We start from the raw sequence: 17736 nt of genomic DNA on the forward strand, positions 1-17736 counted from the left end.
CTCGGATTAGCAGTTAATTTGAAGGTGAAATTAGAGTCAGGTGTTTTCAATCAATTGGTATGACAATCAGGTGTGAGTGGGCACCCTGTTTTATTTAAAGAACAGGGATCAATCAAAGTCTGATCTTCACAATACATGTTTGTGGAAGTGCATCATGGCACGAACAAAGGAGGTTTCTGAGGACCTCAGAAAAAGTGTTGTTGATGCTCATCAGGCTGGAAAAGGTTACAAAACCATCTCTAAAGAGTTTGGACTCCACCAATCCACAGTCAGACAGATTGTGTACAAATGGAAGAAATTCAAGACCATTGTTACCCTCCCCAGGAGTGGTCGACCAACAAAGATCACTCCAAGAGCAAGGCGTGTAATAGTCAGCAAGGTGACAAAGGACCCCAGGGTAACTTCTAAGCAACTGAAGGCCTCTCTCACATTGGCTAATGTTAATATTTATGAGTCCACCATCAGGAGAACACTGAACAACAATGGTGTGCATGGCAGGGTTGCAAGGAGAAAGCCACTGCTCTCCAAAAAGAACATTGCTGCTCGTCTGCAGTTTGCTAAAGATCACATGGACAAGCCAGTCCATGGCTTGGCCATTCCAAAACATGGACTTTATTCTTCTTTAGCCATTCTTGGAAGGCTATTGGAAAAATGTTTTGTGGATGGATGAGACCAAAATAGAACTTTTTGGTTTAAATGAGAAGTGTTATGTTTGGAGAAAGGAAAACACTGTATTCCAGAATAAGAACCTTTTGGAAAAATGTTTTGTGGATGGATGAGACCAAAATAGAACTTTTTGGTTTAAATGAGAAGTGTTATGTTAAGGCTATTGGAAAAATGTTTTGTGGATGGATGAGACCAAAATAGAACTTTTTGGTTTAAATGAGAAGTGTTATGTTAAGGCTATTGGAAAAATGTTTTGTGGATGGATGAGACCAAAATAGAACTTTTTGGTTTAAATGAGAAGTGTTATGTTTGGAGAAAGGAAAACACTGTATTCCAGAATAAGAACCTTATCCCATCTGTGAAACATGGTGGTGGTAGTATCATGGTTTGAGCCTGTTTGGCTGCATCTGGGCCAGGACGGCTTGCCATCATTGATGGAACAATGGATTCTGAATTATACCAGAGAATTCTAAAGGAAAATGTCAGGACATCTGTCCATGAACTGAATCTCAAGAGACACTGGGTCATGCAGCAAGACAACGACCCTAAACACACAAGTCGTTCTACCAAAGAATGGCTAAAGAAGAATAAAGTTCATGTTTTGGAATGGCCAAGTCAAAGTCCTGACCTTAATCCAATCAAAATGTTGTGAAAGGACCTGAAGTGAGCAGTTCATGTGAAGAAACCCACCAACATCCCAGAGTTGAAGCTGTTCTGTACGGAGGAACGGGCTAAAATTCCTCCAAGCCGGTGTGCAGGACTGATCAACAGTTACCGGAAACGTTTAGTTGCAGTTATTGCTTCACAAGGGGGTCACACCAGATACTGAAAGCAAAGGTTCACATACTTTTGCCACTCACAGATATGTAATATTGGATCATTTTCCTCAATAAATAAATGACCAAGTATAATATTTTTGTCTCATTTGTTTAACTGGGTTCTCTTTATCTACTTTTAGGACTTGTGTGAAAATCTGATGATGTTTTAGCTCATATTTATGCAGAAATATCGAAAATTCTAAAGGGTTCACAAACTTTCAAGCACCACTGTACATAATAACAGACTGTATTCCCGGACTGCACTATAGACTACATGTACAGGGTGTGTGCCATCCTTTTATGTTTATGGTATTGTTAACACATATGTTCACAAGCCAAAATGATAAGATTCTGCAGTAGGCTGTCCGGCTACTGCTCGTATTCATTAGTAGGGTATCCCTGTACTCACTATACCCTGTGTATGTACATGTGCTGTTTGGGGTGAGCCTCACTTTGATTTTTATGACAGTGGCTGGATAGGCCTGTGAGAGATGTTTTTGTTGATTTTTGGAATGGCTCTAAAGAAAATCTGTTTGAAATTCTGAGTCTTGGGAACTAAGACTTCTTATCAGACTTGTTCACATGAACTCACACAATCATTGTACAGTTATTTCAGTCTGTTAGACTCAGGAGCTCAGACTGCAGTGGCTGACTTTGTATTATAGACATGCAACTCTTGCAGTCTTTGTTTATAGTTATCTCGGTATTAAGCTCTGTCTTAAGTGGCCATTGACATTCCCCCAGTTTACCTGGGTATATTCACTGTCTTATATGTACATTGAATGTCCTGAAATAGCTGTTCCAAGAAACCTGTATGTTCTGCTTTCTCATGGAAATAAAATTGAGAACTGTATAAATACAAAATGCAGAATGTTTGTTCTTTCTCTTTCTGGTGCCACTTTTTTCAAGATAAAAAATGAGAAAATCATGTTCCACTATAACAGAGAGAGTAGGGATGTAAAAGTTGAGCAGGTTTGATATTTGGACAGGATTTAGTAATTCACATGAGGTGCCGTTGATGGTCCACAATATTGCACTGGTGCCCCAGACTCTAAGGGGATATTAATCTGTTCCTCTGTATCTGAACTGCAGGTGAACATTAGACTGTGGGCAGCAAATTATAAACATAACTGCTGGAAAAACTCACAGGCAGCACAACACTGACTAATTTATTTGTTTATGTGCAGATCACAAAACTACATTTTTTAAAAGAAGAAAATATTATTCAGAAAAACATAAGTTGAAATATATGTTTAATTCTAATCATTTAGTAAGACCACAAATATAGATTATTGAAAGAAAATTAAGAAAGAATTGACATTTTTCTTACATTTAAATTTACCCCATGCAGTATGTGTGCATGCTTACACCATTAGAAGGACAGAATTGTTTCACATATTTCATATCCATAGTTGTATTTTTCCAGCTGACTGGGTTGCTATGATTACAAATAATGAAGCTGTTACTGACATACAGTGAGAGGGAATGGAACCCATCTACAGCCTTTTCATTTTCCTTCATATCACATCTGTCACTGTAGCAGTGAGCGGTGACTGAGAGTTTCTGAGCTTCACAGCTGAGAGTCACATTACAGATGCCATTGCTTTGCTGGGGAGAGACATTAAGGACCGGTTTCTCCACTGGATCTGGAACGAACACACACACACACACACACACACACACACACACACACACACACACACACACACACACACACAGAATACTGTACTGCTAGGCAATGCACACAATTGCTGGTTTCTCCATGCAGCAGTGCATTTATCTTAGTAAAGACAAAACTAACTGACCTCAAACATGACAACAAAGATATTGCTTCATTAAATCATCAGATTTTACAGAACAAAATGCAGAATTGAACAAAAGAAGGGCTTCTTATCTCAGACTGACAAGATTACTTTATCAGTACTGCAATTTTAATAAGACTTACCCAACACAGTTAATCGGTACTCGGCCACAATTCGTTCTTGTTCACCAGATGCCTCTGCTTCATAGAGTCCACTATCAGTCTTCTGCAAGTTCTTCAGTGTCAGACTTTGGGTTTTCTCATTCACCTCCACTCTGTTTTTATACTCTTGGTATACTTTACTTGGATAATTTTTATAGTATCTCACAATGTTTTTTCTTTTGTTAAATACCCATGTGAAGTCATCAAACTCATAATCTTTTGTCTGTGCATCCAGTTGAACAGAACTGTTAACCAGTTTAAAAATCCCATCAGACACTGTAGGGAAAAAGCAAAAATAAACAATTTAGTTATGTTTTAATTACTTGCATTATGTTGTGTATTTTATGTCACAATTTGTTTATAAACAAACAAAATAAATACAGAATCCAAGGCAGAACAAACTGTGCATTGGCAACTCCATTTAGTTGTACATTATTTTAACATGACATGTCTCAGCATTGACAACATAAAGATGCTTCTGGTGAAATTATAGACAAACTTAATTTTCTTTGGCTGCATTCAGTAGAACTACAGGGCCGTATCCCTAACTGTATACTGTACACTAAGTAGTTTGACCAAAATGTAAAAGACACCAACTCTTTGTAAGAGTGTGTGAAAGCAGGGGTGCAGGAAATGGATTATTATTATTATTATTATTATTATTATTATTATTATTATTATTATTATTTATTTTTATTTATTTATTTTTTTTTGTCCTTTCAATCCAAGATTTAACGTTAAACCTTAATGCATTAGCAACCATGGTCATCAGTATGATCGGGGAAAAAAAGGAAAAGATTAAAACAAATAAAATCTATAATGTCTTCACCATTAATCAGGGAGGTTACAGTGCATCTTTAGTACATCTTAAGCGTGGAAATTAATGGCTGCATGTCTTTTCTATCAAAATGCTACCACATTTACAGACTACAGCAGCTGCTATACAACAGGCTTCCTTCCCTTCCAATTTTTTTTATGAAACCAGCCTTTAATTTAGTGATTGTTTTATGTGCACTTCTCCACATCTGTAATAGACATCCAAAGATTTATTGTCACTTCTCATGTCATAATTTATATCACAGACTAATGAATGTGTGACTTTTTTCCTGGTGTACAAGTTTTTGAGTGGCGCTACAACTGACACACACAATGTGACAATTCAACCAATTTACTGCTATAGTATAGTAATAACAGGGGTGGCACAGTGGGGCAGTGGTTAGCACTGTCACCTCACAGCAAGAAGGTTCTGCGTTCCAGCCTAGTGACTGTTGGGGGCCTTTCTGTGTGGAGTTTGCATGTTCTCCCTGTGCGGGTTTCCTCCGGGTGCTCTGGTTTCCCCCAAAGTCCAAAGACATGCAGTTAGGTTAACTGGCTACTCTAAATTATCCATCGATCAAGCTTGGAAAGGGATGGGCTCCACCAAGTATAAATGCCCAAGACACACCATTAATGGACCGTTAAATTGTCATCAGTGGTGCCGCTACAGCCCTTACTGGCTATGGGATGAAGAAGAAGATAATAATAACACTAGACTGCTTCGGTTTCAAGGCAAATGGACTATCGTGGTATTTTTCTTGTGTAATTTGCACTTAAATTACATGAATTTCTCAAAATTAAAAAAAAAAGATCCACAAATACACAAAGTCTGATCCACAAATAAATAAAAGGAGATGCATGGATATTTTTGCAATTAATTAAAAAAATAGCTCAGAAATAATTTGAAATGCACAACCATGCACACATTGTCATTTATTTGTGGATTTACCTCCAATCGTGGAATTACCATTCACCTCCACTCTGTTTTTTTAAACAGTGAATGCTATACTTGGAGAATTTTTCATGTATTTCACAATGTTTTTACTTTTGTTAAATGACCATGTGAAGTCAAAGAACTGATAATCTTTTGTCTGTACATCCAGTTGAACAAAACTGTTAACCATCTTAAAAATCCCATCAGATACTGTAGGGAAAGAGCAAAGATCAGCTACTTAGTTATGTTGTGAGGACTTGTTTTATACCACAGGAATTGAAAGTGACCAAAATAAATATCCATCCAACAGGCCGAATGCATCATACATTGGCAAGTCAATGTAGCACTGTGTTATTGTTAACATGGCGTGTCTCAGCATTAACATCAATGACACTGTTGATGAAATTATAGATGAGTGAATATTTCTTTTGCTAAATCCAGGGTTGGACACTAAATTGTATGTCAAAAGAGTAACGACACCAAGAATGTTCGTTCAGTGCATATATTACTGTGAAAAAGCATGGGCATGACCCGCATTACACATATAGCATCTGTTATAATGGTGTAACATCCTGCTTCAGAAGTGTATCAGACTATTAAGAGTAATGAAGCTGGTAGCACTGAGACAGAAAGAATGAAAGATTAAAGGCGATTACTGGAGATATGAAATATATTATGCTTTTTTTTTCAAAACTACAGTGACCATTGTTATTATGGCTACTATGATTTAATCATAGTTTTACCATGGTTACAATGATAAGAAAAAGATAAAGATCAGGATAACATGTTCATAACCTCTGCATCATCACTCAATTAAGCTACACTAAATCTTTATGGGTATGGAGTGCACTCATAGCTACAGGGATAGAAGACACATTAATGAATGTATGATGGATTAACATTGATGGTTTTCCAAAAGGACAAAATTGCACTTTTTGAGTGGTGTTATAGTTTTCCCATGCTGGCGTAAAAGGACTCAGGGTGCAGTGAAAAATTAAATATTGACTTACTAACTCCCTATTGTAAGATACTGTGTGAAATTATATCCCTATTTCAGCAACCATAAAACCTAAATACTGTATAAACAACTATAAACTGCTGAGAATTTTTCAAAGACTTATTCATGACAGTCATCTGACAGTCTATAGATCCTGTAGTTTGTTGACTATTGAGTTTTTCAAGTGAATGATACAAATAAAGTGTCACTGAAACTATTATAAGGTTTCCACTCAGAAATTTTATGACAAATTTACCAACATTACCAGTCTATCTGAAAGAATTTGCTGAGGAATATCAGAACACAGGAATATTTTTTTTCAATAATTATTTAATATTGATTGCATCATCAGTGGACTGAAGTAACCTCTAATCCTTCCGTAATCAGAAGGACACTGTATCGTATATCACTATAACCTCTTCAGTCAGAACGTTTTAATTCAGAGGATTACTTACCTGTAATGGAGACAAAGAGGGAGAGAAAGGAGACGAGCTGCATCACCACCGCCATCCTGTATGGTCTGCCTCCTCTTTAGATTCAGGAAGTTATGCTTGTTTTCACACTGAACTGAAAAAGAAAACTGTCATATTTTTTAAAGTGCATTTAGTATCACAAGTTCAGCATTTTGGGGCGGCACGGTGGTGTTGTGGTTAGCACTGTTGCCTCACAGCAAGTGGATCCTGGGTTTGAGCCCAGTGGCCGGCGAGGGCCTTTCTGTGTGGAGTTTGCATGTTCTCCCCGTGTCTGCGTGGGTTTCCTACGGGTGCTCCGGTTTCCCCCACAGTCCAAAGACAAGCAGGTTATGCTAATTGGTGGCTCTAAATTGACCTTAGATGTGAATGTGAATGGTTGTCTGTGTCTATGTGTCAGCCCTGCGATGGCCTGGTGACTTGTCCAGGGTGTACCCTGCCTCTTGCCCATAGTCAGCAGGGATAGGCTCCAGCTTGTCTGCGACCCTGTAGAACAGGAAGAATGGCTACAGATAATGGATGGATGGATGGATGGATGGAAGGTCAGCATTTCAAAGAAATACAGTAACAAAACAAAACTACATGTGGTAGAAATGGCACACAGCTGATTAAAATATAATACAACACACACATATTACTGTTGTACATTTGGTTTATTGTTACACTTTCTGCAATTTCAGTAGATCGGTCTCTGTAGTGGACCACCTGAGAAAAAACAACTGTCAATAAGCTGTAGAAGTGCATATCCAATTGGTTTCCATATTTTCATGTTTTTCTAATTGTTCTAGAAATATAAAATCAGGCCTATGTGCTCAGACATTTTGTTTGGGTCCTTCTGAAATAATCTGGAGTGAAGCCAAAATGTCTCTGAGGCCATCTAGTGGCTGGATGCAGTATAATTTTTAATAACCACACCCATTCCATGTTAGTTTAGGGAAACATCGCAAACTTCCATTTGAAGTAACAGTACATCTCCACAAGATTATTTTCAGAAATGCCATTTTTACAAGTTCAGTTGACCTTAATGTCACCCCAATATTTTTCCTTATGATAAATGTTTTTAATAGAAGTTATTTGGTGCTAAATAAAAATGGCCTGGTTGATAGGGCCTGGGTGCTCCGGTTTTCTCCAACAGTCCAAAGACATGCGGATTCGGTCAACTGGCAACACTAAATTGTCCATAGGTGTGAATGTGAGTGTGAATGGTTGTTCGTTTCTGTGTTTGCCCTGCAATAGATTGACGACCTGCTCAGGGTGTACACTGCCTCTCGCCCAAAGTCAGCTGGGATTGGCTCCTGCTTCCCTGTGACCCTGACGGATAATATATAGTGGATGTTTGGATGGATGGATGGATGGATGGATTGACTGTTTGACCTTAGGAAACACCTGTTGTGATTTGATAACAATAACCAGTCAGTCATTCTTTTGAAATGAACTCTCCCTAAAGAATAAACAGAGGATAAGAAAGCACTTCTCCATTCAGATGGATCAATTACTGCAGGTATCAGAGCTAGATGAAAATCAAGGAGCACTGCAATTTTCTTTCAAAAATTAGGCTGTTTAATAAATATTAATGCTGACTGCTGTTTACCATTATGTTTTCATTAGGTACCTTAAATTAATTACTGATACTTTCATGACTTTGATTAAAATAATGGATAATCTCAGCTAGCTAATAAATGGTAACTCAGTCAGTCATGACTCAAAGCGCAAATCTTTACCTGGCAACAGTAAAATCATATCTGTGCAAATTGTACAACTCCACTTCAATATATTATATTAATTAATAACTCTGTACTTTCTACTCTGAATTAGTCAATGGACCATCTTAAGTTGCACCTCATGTGATGTCTAACAGCATGCGTGTTCCTGTACAGTGTCCATCACTGATATGGGCAGGTGAGAGGTGAACCCATCTACTGTGTGTGCTCTCGCTTGAAGGTCTCTACTGCACAGACTCTGGCTCCAGTTTTCACAGGCTGGTGACTCCTATTTTTATGAAAAGAAAGAAAGAAGCTTCAAAATTGTACAGTAAGAATAAATGGCACCATGTTATCCACTCATATACAGTAGAGAGTCATTGGTTGTTTATTCGTGTATTTGTTTTTAATGTAAACACACAGCAACACTATTTGCATTGAGAAATCTATTGCAAACTATTTTAGAGAAGTTACATTTCTGGGAGCTACAACAAGGGAGGCTTTAGCAGAATGTCTGTTTGTCTTCACCAGATCTCAACCCAGCTGAACACCAATGACAGTTTTTGGACAGATGTGTTAAACAGAGCTCTCGCAAACAAACCCTAAGATTCTACACACCCTAGAGATGTGTAGAATCTATACCGTGGTCCGACATAGGCCAGCACATTACAAAGACAATTTATGTTTTTCTTTTATTATTTTTCATTCATTTGTCACCCAGCTGTATACAGTGTATCTAGTGAGATACCACAGTCTCATGCAGCAGACCCTTATTCTAATAGAAACAAGCATTTGTAGAGTGGCACAGTGGTGTGGTGGTTAGCGCGGTTGCCTCACAGCAAGAAGGTCCGGGTTCGAGCCCTGTGGCCGGCGAGGGCCTTTCTGTGCGGAGTTTGCATGTTCTCCCCGTGTCCGCATGGGTTTCCTCCAGGTGCTCCGATTTCCCCCACAGTCCAAAGACATGCAGGTTAGGTTAACTGGTGACTCTAAATTGATGGTGAGTGTGAATGGTTGTCTGTGTCTATGGGGCAGCCCTGTGATGACCTGACGACTTGTCCAGGGTGTACCCCGCTGTACTCCAGCTTGCCTGCGACCCTGTAGAACAGGATAAAGTGGTGAGAGACAAGCATTTGTGATATTTGACTCCTTATCTATGACGATACAAGGATACACTTGATTTTCTGTTTTACAGCAAAATCAACAGCTAGATCAAACAAATATAAATCACCTGTCAGGGAAAAAAATCACAGAAGGGAAAAGGTCACAAATTCCATCACATGGATCAACGTATATGCAAGCTTTATTTATCATCACCTTCAGGCAGAATAAGGTCATAAGACAGATAGTATAAAGCAAAACAGAATCATAAACCAGGAAATGAACATGGTCAAACAAAAGCCAGAAAAAACCCCTGAAAAACTCTCAGAAATGAATTTGCAAAGAAAACAAATCATAGCAAAGAGTAAGTGAAAAGGCGCATCTTCAATAGCTACTCTGTATCATGACTGAAATCAGGAAACAGGTGGGTTCGTGTTGAGGTGAATTAGTTCATTATAAAGTCTGTGCTGGATGCAGAGCGGATTGGAGAGCAGTAGCTTCTGGATCAGTGGTGGAGCTGGATGTGAATTTTATTTGTGTATACATATAAACAAGGAAAATATGAGTAAAAACAAACAAACAAACAAACAAAAAACTATGTAATGTTACTCCTCCATTCTTTCCTGAAACGCAGATAAAGTAAGCTAGTAACACACAACAGCCAGTTGTTTAGAAATACAAATAGTTTTTTTTGTTTTGTTTTGTCTGTCCCCACCCCTGATTTTCTTCCTTAAGTCATGGCCATTCTTCCCCCACTAGACAGCTCTCCCCCATCACATGACAGCTACCATGAAGCTAGTGGGCCACATCTTTTCGAAACGCTTTCTCATGCAGGGGCGGCGTAACACACTCGGTGGAAAGTGCTATCCGTGGGGGTGGGGGGAGTGAGGGGGGAGGTTTACTTAACATTCCCTTACATGCGTAATATATCATTTAAGGTTTTTTTTTTAATGTTTCAGAAAAGCCTAAAAAATTTAATGAAACTGTTCAAAGACATGTTTGATCTCGTCTGTGTCTAGCTGTGCAGTTTTTACAATAAATCCAGCTTTACATTTGGTTTGTAAGTCTAACAGTTTTATTTTGTGCAGGACAGAATGAAAAACTGTGCTGTTGTATGTGTGGCAAGCAACACCATGCAGCACTGAGGTCTGAAAGGAAAGATGCGGTTGAGTTGGGACATGTGGTTTCTGTGACTTTTCCACTTGCATGTAGCTTGTTTTTTGTCTTTGACAGCTGAGAGAGAAAAAAAAAACCCACGTATATACTGAACCTTCTAAAACAACACAAGTTACATTAAATTGTCCTGTGCAAATGGCAAATTTGCTCAGTCAGATACAAGCTGTTAAAAAATCTAAGAAGTAAAACACAGTTTTAAAAAAACAGCTACAAAACACGGCACTGTGTTCAGTGGACAGACAGCAGCACTGTACCTCAAACACATTACAGTTGTTATTTATAATCTCTACACATTTTAATCTATTACTTTGAAGATAAAAACAAGAAACAGAAATAGGCCAATTTCATCAGTTTCATTTGGTAGCTTTCAAGATCTCATAGTAACGAGTGCAACTGTGATCCTCAGTCACTGCTGCTCCCTTGGTTTCAGGTTCCATATAAAGGGGCAGTTGAGTGGGTCGTCTTATTATTATGAGACTATGTTTTAAAAGTCTGATGTGGAATGTAGCCCATGAATAAGAGTTCTTCAAATTATGACATGAAATCACCTTTCTGACATTTCCTTTTCTTGGCATAACATGGAACCAACCAACCAACCAACCAACCAACCAAACAAACAAACAAACTCTAAGCTGAGAATAGATTTGTAGGTGGAATTGGGATTAATTAAATTATAAATTATGTAATAATTGATAATTGAATTACTCAATTTACAATTAAAGATCAGTCTCATAAAATCTTTTTTTTTTTTCCCAAATATTTTTATTAAGTTTTAACATTGGTATACTTACATTTGAACAAAGACAATATATAAGACAATACAAAAAAAACCTTTAAAGTTTAACATAAACCAAATTCAAATGACAGAAAGAACTAAACCGAAAACAAATAATAACTAATTAAAAACCTCGTTAATACATACATTATTAAAAATAAATACAAAAATATATAATAATAATAAAATAAATTAAAATTAAAATTAAAAATTAAAAAAAAAATTAAAAAAGCTTCTCAATTGGTGTCTGTATTATTCACATCTGGTGTTCCATTGCCTCCATCTTCTTCCAGAAAGGCTAAAAATGGGTACCATATCTCCTCAAATTTACTGCCTTTACCTTTCACTATATATGTTATTTTCTCCATGACCATATTATTTGCCATTTCTTTCAACCAATCATTCACATTTGGTGCTTGAATTCTTTTCCAGAATAAAGCAATTAAACGTTTTGCTTGTAACAAACACATGTCAAGAAAAATATATTCCCTTCTTCCCAATGTCACTTCGAGAGGATATAAGTGCATGACAAACACTTTTGCTGATAATGTTAAATTTATACCTGTTATCTTATTTATCATATCTCTCAGCCCCTCCCAGAATGACATTATGTGTTCACATTCCCATATACAATGATAGAAATCACCTTTAAATTTGTTGCATTTTGTACAAGTATCAGGTATATTGTCATTGTACTTGTGTAGGATAGATGGAGTTATGTAAGTCCGCATCAACCACTTATATTGTAGTAGTTTCAATCTTACACTTATTGTTTGAGTTTGAGCTTCCTTACATGCCTCTGTCCAGTCTGCTGTGCACAAATCTTCTTTTAGGTCCTTTTTCCAGGCTTCTAATTTAGTAATTGACGATTCTTGTGACCCTGCTATCATAATTCTGTATAAATGTGAAATTAAGCCTCTCGCATAACAATCACTTAACATTTCTTTCTCTAGGTTGTTTATTGTTGGCATGTCTAAAGTATTATTTTGAGCTACAAATATAAAATTTCTTATTTGTAAGTATTTAAAGAAGTGATTTTTAGGTATATTAAATTTATTAACAATTTCTTCAAAGGACATGAGTTTGTTTGAAGAGTACAAATTATGTATGGCCCTTATCCCTTTATCAGCCCAGCTTTTAAAGCCTGCGTCCAATCTTCCTGGTTTGAAATCTGTATTGCCCCAAATGGGGCTAAAGCAAGAGAGATCATTAGAAATACCAAGATATTTCTTCACCATGTACCATACATTAATCATATTAAGCAAAATAGGGTTAGAGCAGTGTTTCCTATGATATTTGAGATTGGCTGAATATATGTACATATTTAGAGGTAGACCATGTGTGACTTCAGCTGATTCCATATTGACCCATGACGGGGTGCCTTCTGAAGAAAAGTAAAACATCATAGTTCTAAGCTGGGCAGCCCAATAATACCATAGCACATTGGGGCACATGAGCCCCCCTCTATCAAAAGGCAAGTATAAGAGTGAAAGGCGGAGTCTTGGACGCCTGCTGTTCCAGATGAAGTTAGTGAACAGCTTATTTAGTCTCATAAAAAGGTGTTTTGGGGGTGGTAGTGGAATATTTTGAAATATGTATAGTAGTTTGGGCAAGATGTTCATTTTTAGAACATTTATGCGACCAATTAAGGTTATGGGTAGTAACGTCCATCTATCAATGGAATTAGAAATATTTTCAAACAGTGGTTCATAATTTACAGTGATTATATCCTCTAGTTTTGGTACAATTCGTATTCCCAGATATGTAAAGCTATCAGTTAACTGAAAAGTCATTGGATTATTCTGAAATTGCATTCTATCTTCATCATCCAGTACCATTAACATACTTTTTGAATGATTTACTTTGTATCCTGAGATCTTCCCAAAAGTTCCTATAAGTTCTACAAGAGCTGGTATAGAATGGCTAAGATTTGTAAGAAAAAGGAGGACATCATCGGCAAACAGGGCAATTTTATGTTCCATCTGATCAACGTTAATTCCAGAAATGCCTGCATGCTTTCTGACTGCAATTGCAAAGGGCTCTATTGAAATGACAAAAAGGAGCGGAGAGAGAGGTGATCCCTGCTGACAACCCCTCAATATATTGAACGGATTTGATACTACATTGTTCGTCAGTACCTCAGCTACAAGATCATTACAAAGAATTTTAACCCATTTACAAAAATTTTCTCCAAAACCAAATTTAACCAATGTTTCAAATAAATAGGGCCACAGTACGCAGTCAAAGGCCTTTTCTGCATCCAGTGACAAGACAGCTGTGTCTTGCGCATTCCGCTGGTTATGGAGAATGTTAAGAAGCCTTCTTACATTATGAAACCCTTGTCTGCGTTGAATAAAGCCATTTTGATCCTCTCCTATTAGATTAGGTAATATTGTCTCCAGCCTTCTTGCTAACACTTTGCATATTATCTTAGTGTCTGAATTAAGAAGGCTTATTGGGCGCATGTTTTCACATTTTGTATTACTTTTACCTGGTTTTGGTAATAGCGTGATTAATGCCCTTCTCATTGATGCAGGAAGAATGCCCAATTCAAAGGCCTCTACTACCATATCTAGAAAAGGATTTATCAATTTTTCTTTAAATATTTTATAAATGTCTATGGGAAGGCCATCTGGGCCTGGCGTTTTTCCTGTAGTCATTGCATCAATAGCTAATGATATCTCTTCTATTGTAATCTGTTCTTCAAGATTCATCTGGTCTTCCTCTAATATCTGAGGCAATTCAAGATCTTCTAAAAATTGCGTTTGTAAGTCATTATTTGGAGAAATATCTGGACTGTACAAGTTTTTATAATAGTCTCTAAAAGCTTCATTTATCTTTAATGGATCTGTGATATTTTCTGAAGGAGTTTCAATTTTAATGATAGCCCTTTGCTCTTGCATTTTTTTTATTTGCCAAGCAAGTAATTTTCCTGCTTTATCTCCTTGTTCGTAGTAATTCTGTTTTAATTTCATGATTTTTGCTGCCGCTTTTGCTGCTGACTTTTCATTATATTGTGCTCTTAAAAGGAGTAATTTATTGTGTTCATCTTTATTTGCTACCCTGTTTTGATATATTGTTTTTTCTAATTCACTGATACGCTTCTCCAACTGTTTAATGTCTTGTCTAGATTGTTTGGATTTATGGCTACAAAATCCAATAATTTGACCCCTAATAAAAGCTTTGAATGCTTCCCATCTCACACAAGCAGATGTTTCAGAAGTATTGGTCTCAAAATAAAAGTCTATTTGTTTACCCAAGAATTCCTTAAATGAAGGGTCTTGTAGCCACCCTGCTTGCAATCTCCATTTAGGAGGAGTGTTGGTCATCTTTTTATTTGTATAGGTTAGAGATACAGCAGCATGGTCAGAGATTACCACCGTATGGTACTTGCAATCTGTAATATTGGGGAGCAGTGATGCTGATATCAGAAAGTAATCAATGCGTGAATATGTTTTGTGTGTCCCAGAATAACATGAGTAAACTAAAAGGCTAGGGTTGAAATATCGCCACACATCCAACATGTTCAAATCTTTCATAAACTGAGTTATAAGTTTCCTAGACTTAACATGTGTTGTATCCAAGCCAGTTGAGCGATCTTTCCCTGGATCTAGTGTGCAGTTTATGTCTCCTGCCATAATATGCTGTCCTCTTAAAGCCGCTATTGAGAGGAATAAGTTGCTGAAAAAAGAAGGACTATCATCATTTGGGCCATACACGTTAATAAGATTGATTTTATCTCCAAATAAATATCCCTCAACTATAATAAACCTACCTGCTGAATCTTTTGTTATTTTTTCAACTTGAAAAGGGACGGTCTTATGAACCAGTATCATTACCCCTCTAGCATTGGAGGCGTAACAACATGAAAACACCTGACCCTGCCATCTCCTCTGTATTTTAATTATTTCCCCAGTTGTCATATGCGTTTCTTGCAAATATATTACAGTTGCCTGCAGAAGTTTGATTCTGTCCATTACTTGTTTTATTTTTTTAAGGCTACCCATTCCCCTACAATTCCAAGTTATGAATTTGACCTTTTCCTTTTCATACATTACTTTTTATCTGTCATCATCACTCACCCTAAACACTCCTTTAGTATGAGATAGATATACCAATGAGAAGCCAAACATAAAAACAAAAAACATGCACAATAATAAAATAAAAGTAACAATCACACAAACTAACATTCTGAACCTGAACCTTACAAATAACCTCTCCCAAATCCTTCCACAATATATCCCCCCTCCCCCCTTCATGTTCGCTTCCTGTATGGGTTTATTAGATCCACACATCCGTGAGGAGCTAATTACTGATTGGCTCTCTCTACTTAGATCTACTACTTATAACACAACCCTTGAAATTATTAGTTTTCCACTCATATTTCAGATAGAAATGAACTTTTCAGATTTCCCAGCTTATTTAGATTTTTTGATAGTTTGGCTCAAGCTGAGAATACCCCCATAGCTTTGTTCAGAACAAAGTCCTTTCTGTAAAGAAAAAAGTCAGCTTTTCAGCCCCCCTTAAAAACACCAGAAAAAGGGGCCAAATAGGTTGGCTCAAGCTGAGAATACCCCATATCCCTGTTCAGAACAAAGTCCACTTTGTAAAAAGAAAAAAAAAGTCCGCTTTTCAGCCCCCTTTAAACACAACAGAAAAATTAAGGGGCTATCCTTCAGGTGCAGTTAGGAAAAAAAGAAAAGAAAAGGAAGGCAGGTTAAAATAAGGAATCTACTTACTGCCTAACAACTGTTATGGATCAAAGTATAGTCTCTCTATTAAATTATATTACAGGCTATCTGTAGCCGACCTGCCTTAAACTCCATCTGCTGATTTAAAAGAGAAGAAAATGGTATTAAATTGCAAAGGACCACTTATCATCAGATACCCACGCTTTCCATGTAGCGCTCCACCTCTGCCGGAGTATTATACAGTTCAGTTTTTCCTTCGTGGGTGAGAAGCAGTCTCGCTGGGAAGACGACACGGTGCGTCTTGATTCCTTTCTGTCGTAATCTCTGTCTCACTCCATCGTAAGCCCTCTGTTTCTTGTGTGTTTCCGCGGTGACGTCAGGGTAGAATCTGATTGTGTGCTCTTTATATTTTAGTGTCCCTTTATCCCTCGCTGCTCTCAACACCTCTTCTTTCTGTCGATAGCTGAGGAACTTCATGATCAGAGTTCTCGGTCGAGGTGGAGTGGCTGTAGGCGGAGTAGCGTTGGTGTCATTCTCCGCCTGAGGTTGTGGGCCAATTCGGTGTGCTCGTTCCAGTGTTAGCGTGGTATCCTTCATCTCTAAGATTGAAGGGATCCAGCTTTCTAAAAATTTAAGCGCATCCCTTCCTTCTTCCTTTTCTGGAAAGCCTACAAGTCTCAGGTTGTTTCTACGACTGTAGTTGTTCATCCCATCAATTTTCTCAAGCAGTAATGCCACCTGCGATTCCAATGTGTTAATGCGAGTTTTGAGTTTGCTCACCTCGTCTTCCGTACCCGAAATACGTTCCTCAGCTTCTTCAACTCTTTCGGTTATTTCTTTCACTCTTTCCAACACTCCATCTATCTTATCTGCAATTCGCTTTTCCATCCCTTTAATTGCATTCATGACATCCGACGTGCTGGGGTTTGTTGCGGAGTTATCACTGGGTTCAGACTCACACTCTTCATCCCCCATCTCCTCGTGTTCAGATTCTGAAAGTCTTTCGGTATCTTTTTCATGTTTCTGCTGCTTTTGAGCAGTTTTTTTCCTCCTCGTCTGTGACATGGCCCAAAATCTGTCAAAATCACCGCTGAAAGTTCGGTTTAGAGTAAAAAATATAATTTTTCAAGGATTTTCTATCAGGAGGGTTGGTGTTACGCAGCCTCTCAGCACCCCGCCATTACCGGAAGTCAGTCTCATAAAATCTTAAATTATTAATCTTAATATTCACCGTGAATGGTTACATTCAAGATTAATGGTAGCTCTGCATTAGATGGGAAACCCAGTTGTATACAAAAGCTAAATTTGAAGGAAAAAGGAGTTCTAAACAGTTGACCTTGTGAATAAAGAACAGGAACAAGTAGAATGTAATTCAATTTGATTAGCTTTTATTTGTCTACTACTCACTAATAATAATCTCACAAAATACATTCAATGTCGGGCAAAGGTAATAACAAGACAAAACAATGGAACAATTACACCTGGACCATAGATTTGGGGCCGGAGAGAGGAAGAGAGAGAGAGAAAGAGAGAGATAGGGAAAGAGAGTCCCTTGTGTGTGACTAGGGAAAGTCGATGCGTGCGTGTGTGTGTGTGTGTGTGTGTATCTGTGGGCAGATGCTAACGACTAGC

The 17736-nt window shown here is 37.6% G+C and overlaps 1 protein-coding gene across 2 annotated transcripts; it reads right to left on the reverse strand.

Annotated features, from left to right (window-relative positions):
• Positions 1-2767: 2767 nt before the first annotated feature.
• LOC132871209 (SLAM family member 9-like) lies at positions 2768-16488 on the reverse strand. Of its 2 annotated transcripts, XM_060905317.1 has the most exons (6): positions 16306-16488; positions 9202-9459; positions 8504-8653; positions 6650-6761; positions 3430-3723; positions 2768-3130 (listed from the first exon to the last, which is right to left on the reverse strand). In XM_060905317.1, exons 4-6 carry the CDS (start codon positions 6702-6704, stop codon positions 2823-2825), a joined length of 657 nt encoding a protein of 218 aa, XP_060761300.1. In that variant the 5' UTR covers positions 6705-6761; positions 8504-8653; positions 9202-9459; positions 16306-16488; the 3' UTR covers positions 2768-2822. The 2 variants fall into 2 exon arrangements, with proteins under 2 accessions (XP_060761300.1, XP_060761301.1); XM_060905318.1 differs by lacking the exons at positions 8504-8653; positions 9202-9459; positions 16306-16488 and having other exon boundaries at positions 6650-7232.
• Between the last annotated feature and the right edge of the window lie 1248 nt (positions 16489-17736).

Source organism: Neoarius graeffei, chromosome 23 (assembly GCF_027579695.1).
Source record: "Neoarius graeffei isolate fNeoGra1 chromosome 23, fNeoGra1.pri, whole genome shotgun sequence".
Taxonomy (NCBI): domain Eukaryota; kingdom Metazoa; phylum Chordata; class Actinopteri; order Siluriformes; family Ariidae; genus Neoarius; species Neoarius graeffei.

Coding starts and splice junctions, on each gene's coding strand:
- LOC132871209 (XM_060905317.1), bottom strand. CDS start 6,704: ATGGCGGTGGTGATGCAGCTCGTCTCCTTTCTCTCCCTCTTTGTCTCC. Junction 3,724..6,649: donor CCTCTTTGTCTCCATTACAG/GTAAGTAATCCT, acceptor TTTTCCCTACAG/TGTCTGATGGGATTTTTAAA. Junction 3,131..3,429: donor GTACCGATTAACTGTGTTGG/GTAAGTCTTATT, acceptor TGTTCGTTCCAG/ATCCAGTGGAGAAACCGGTC.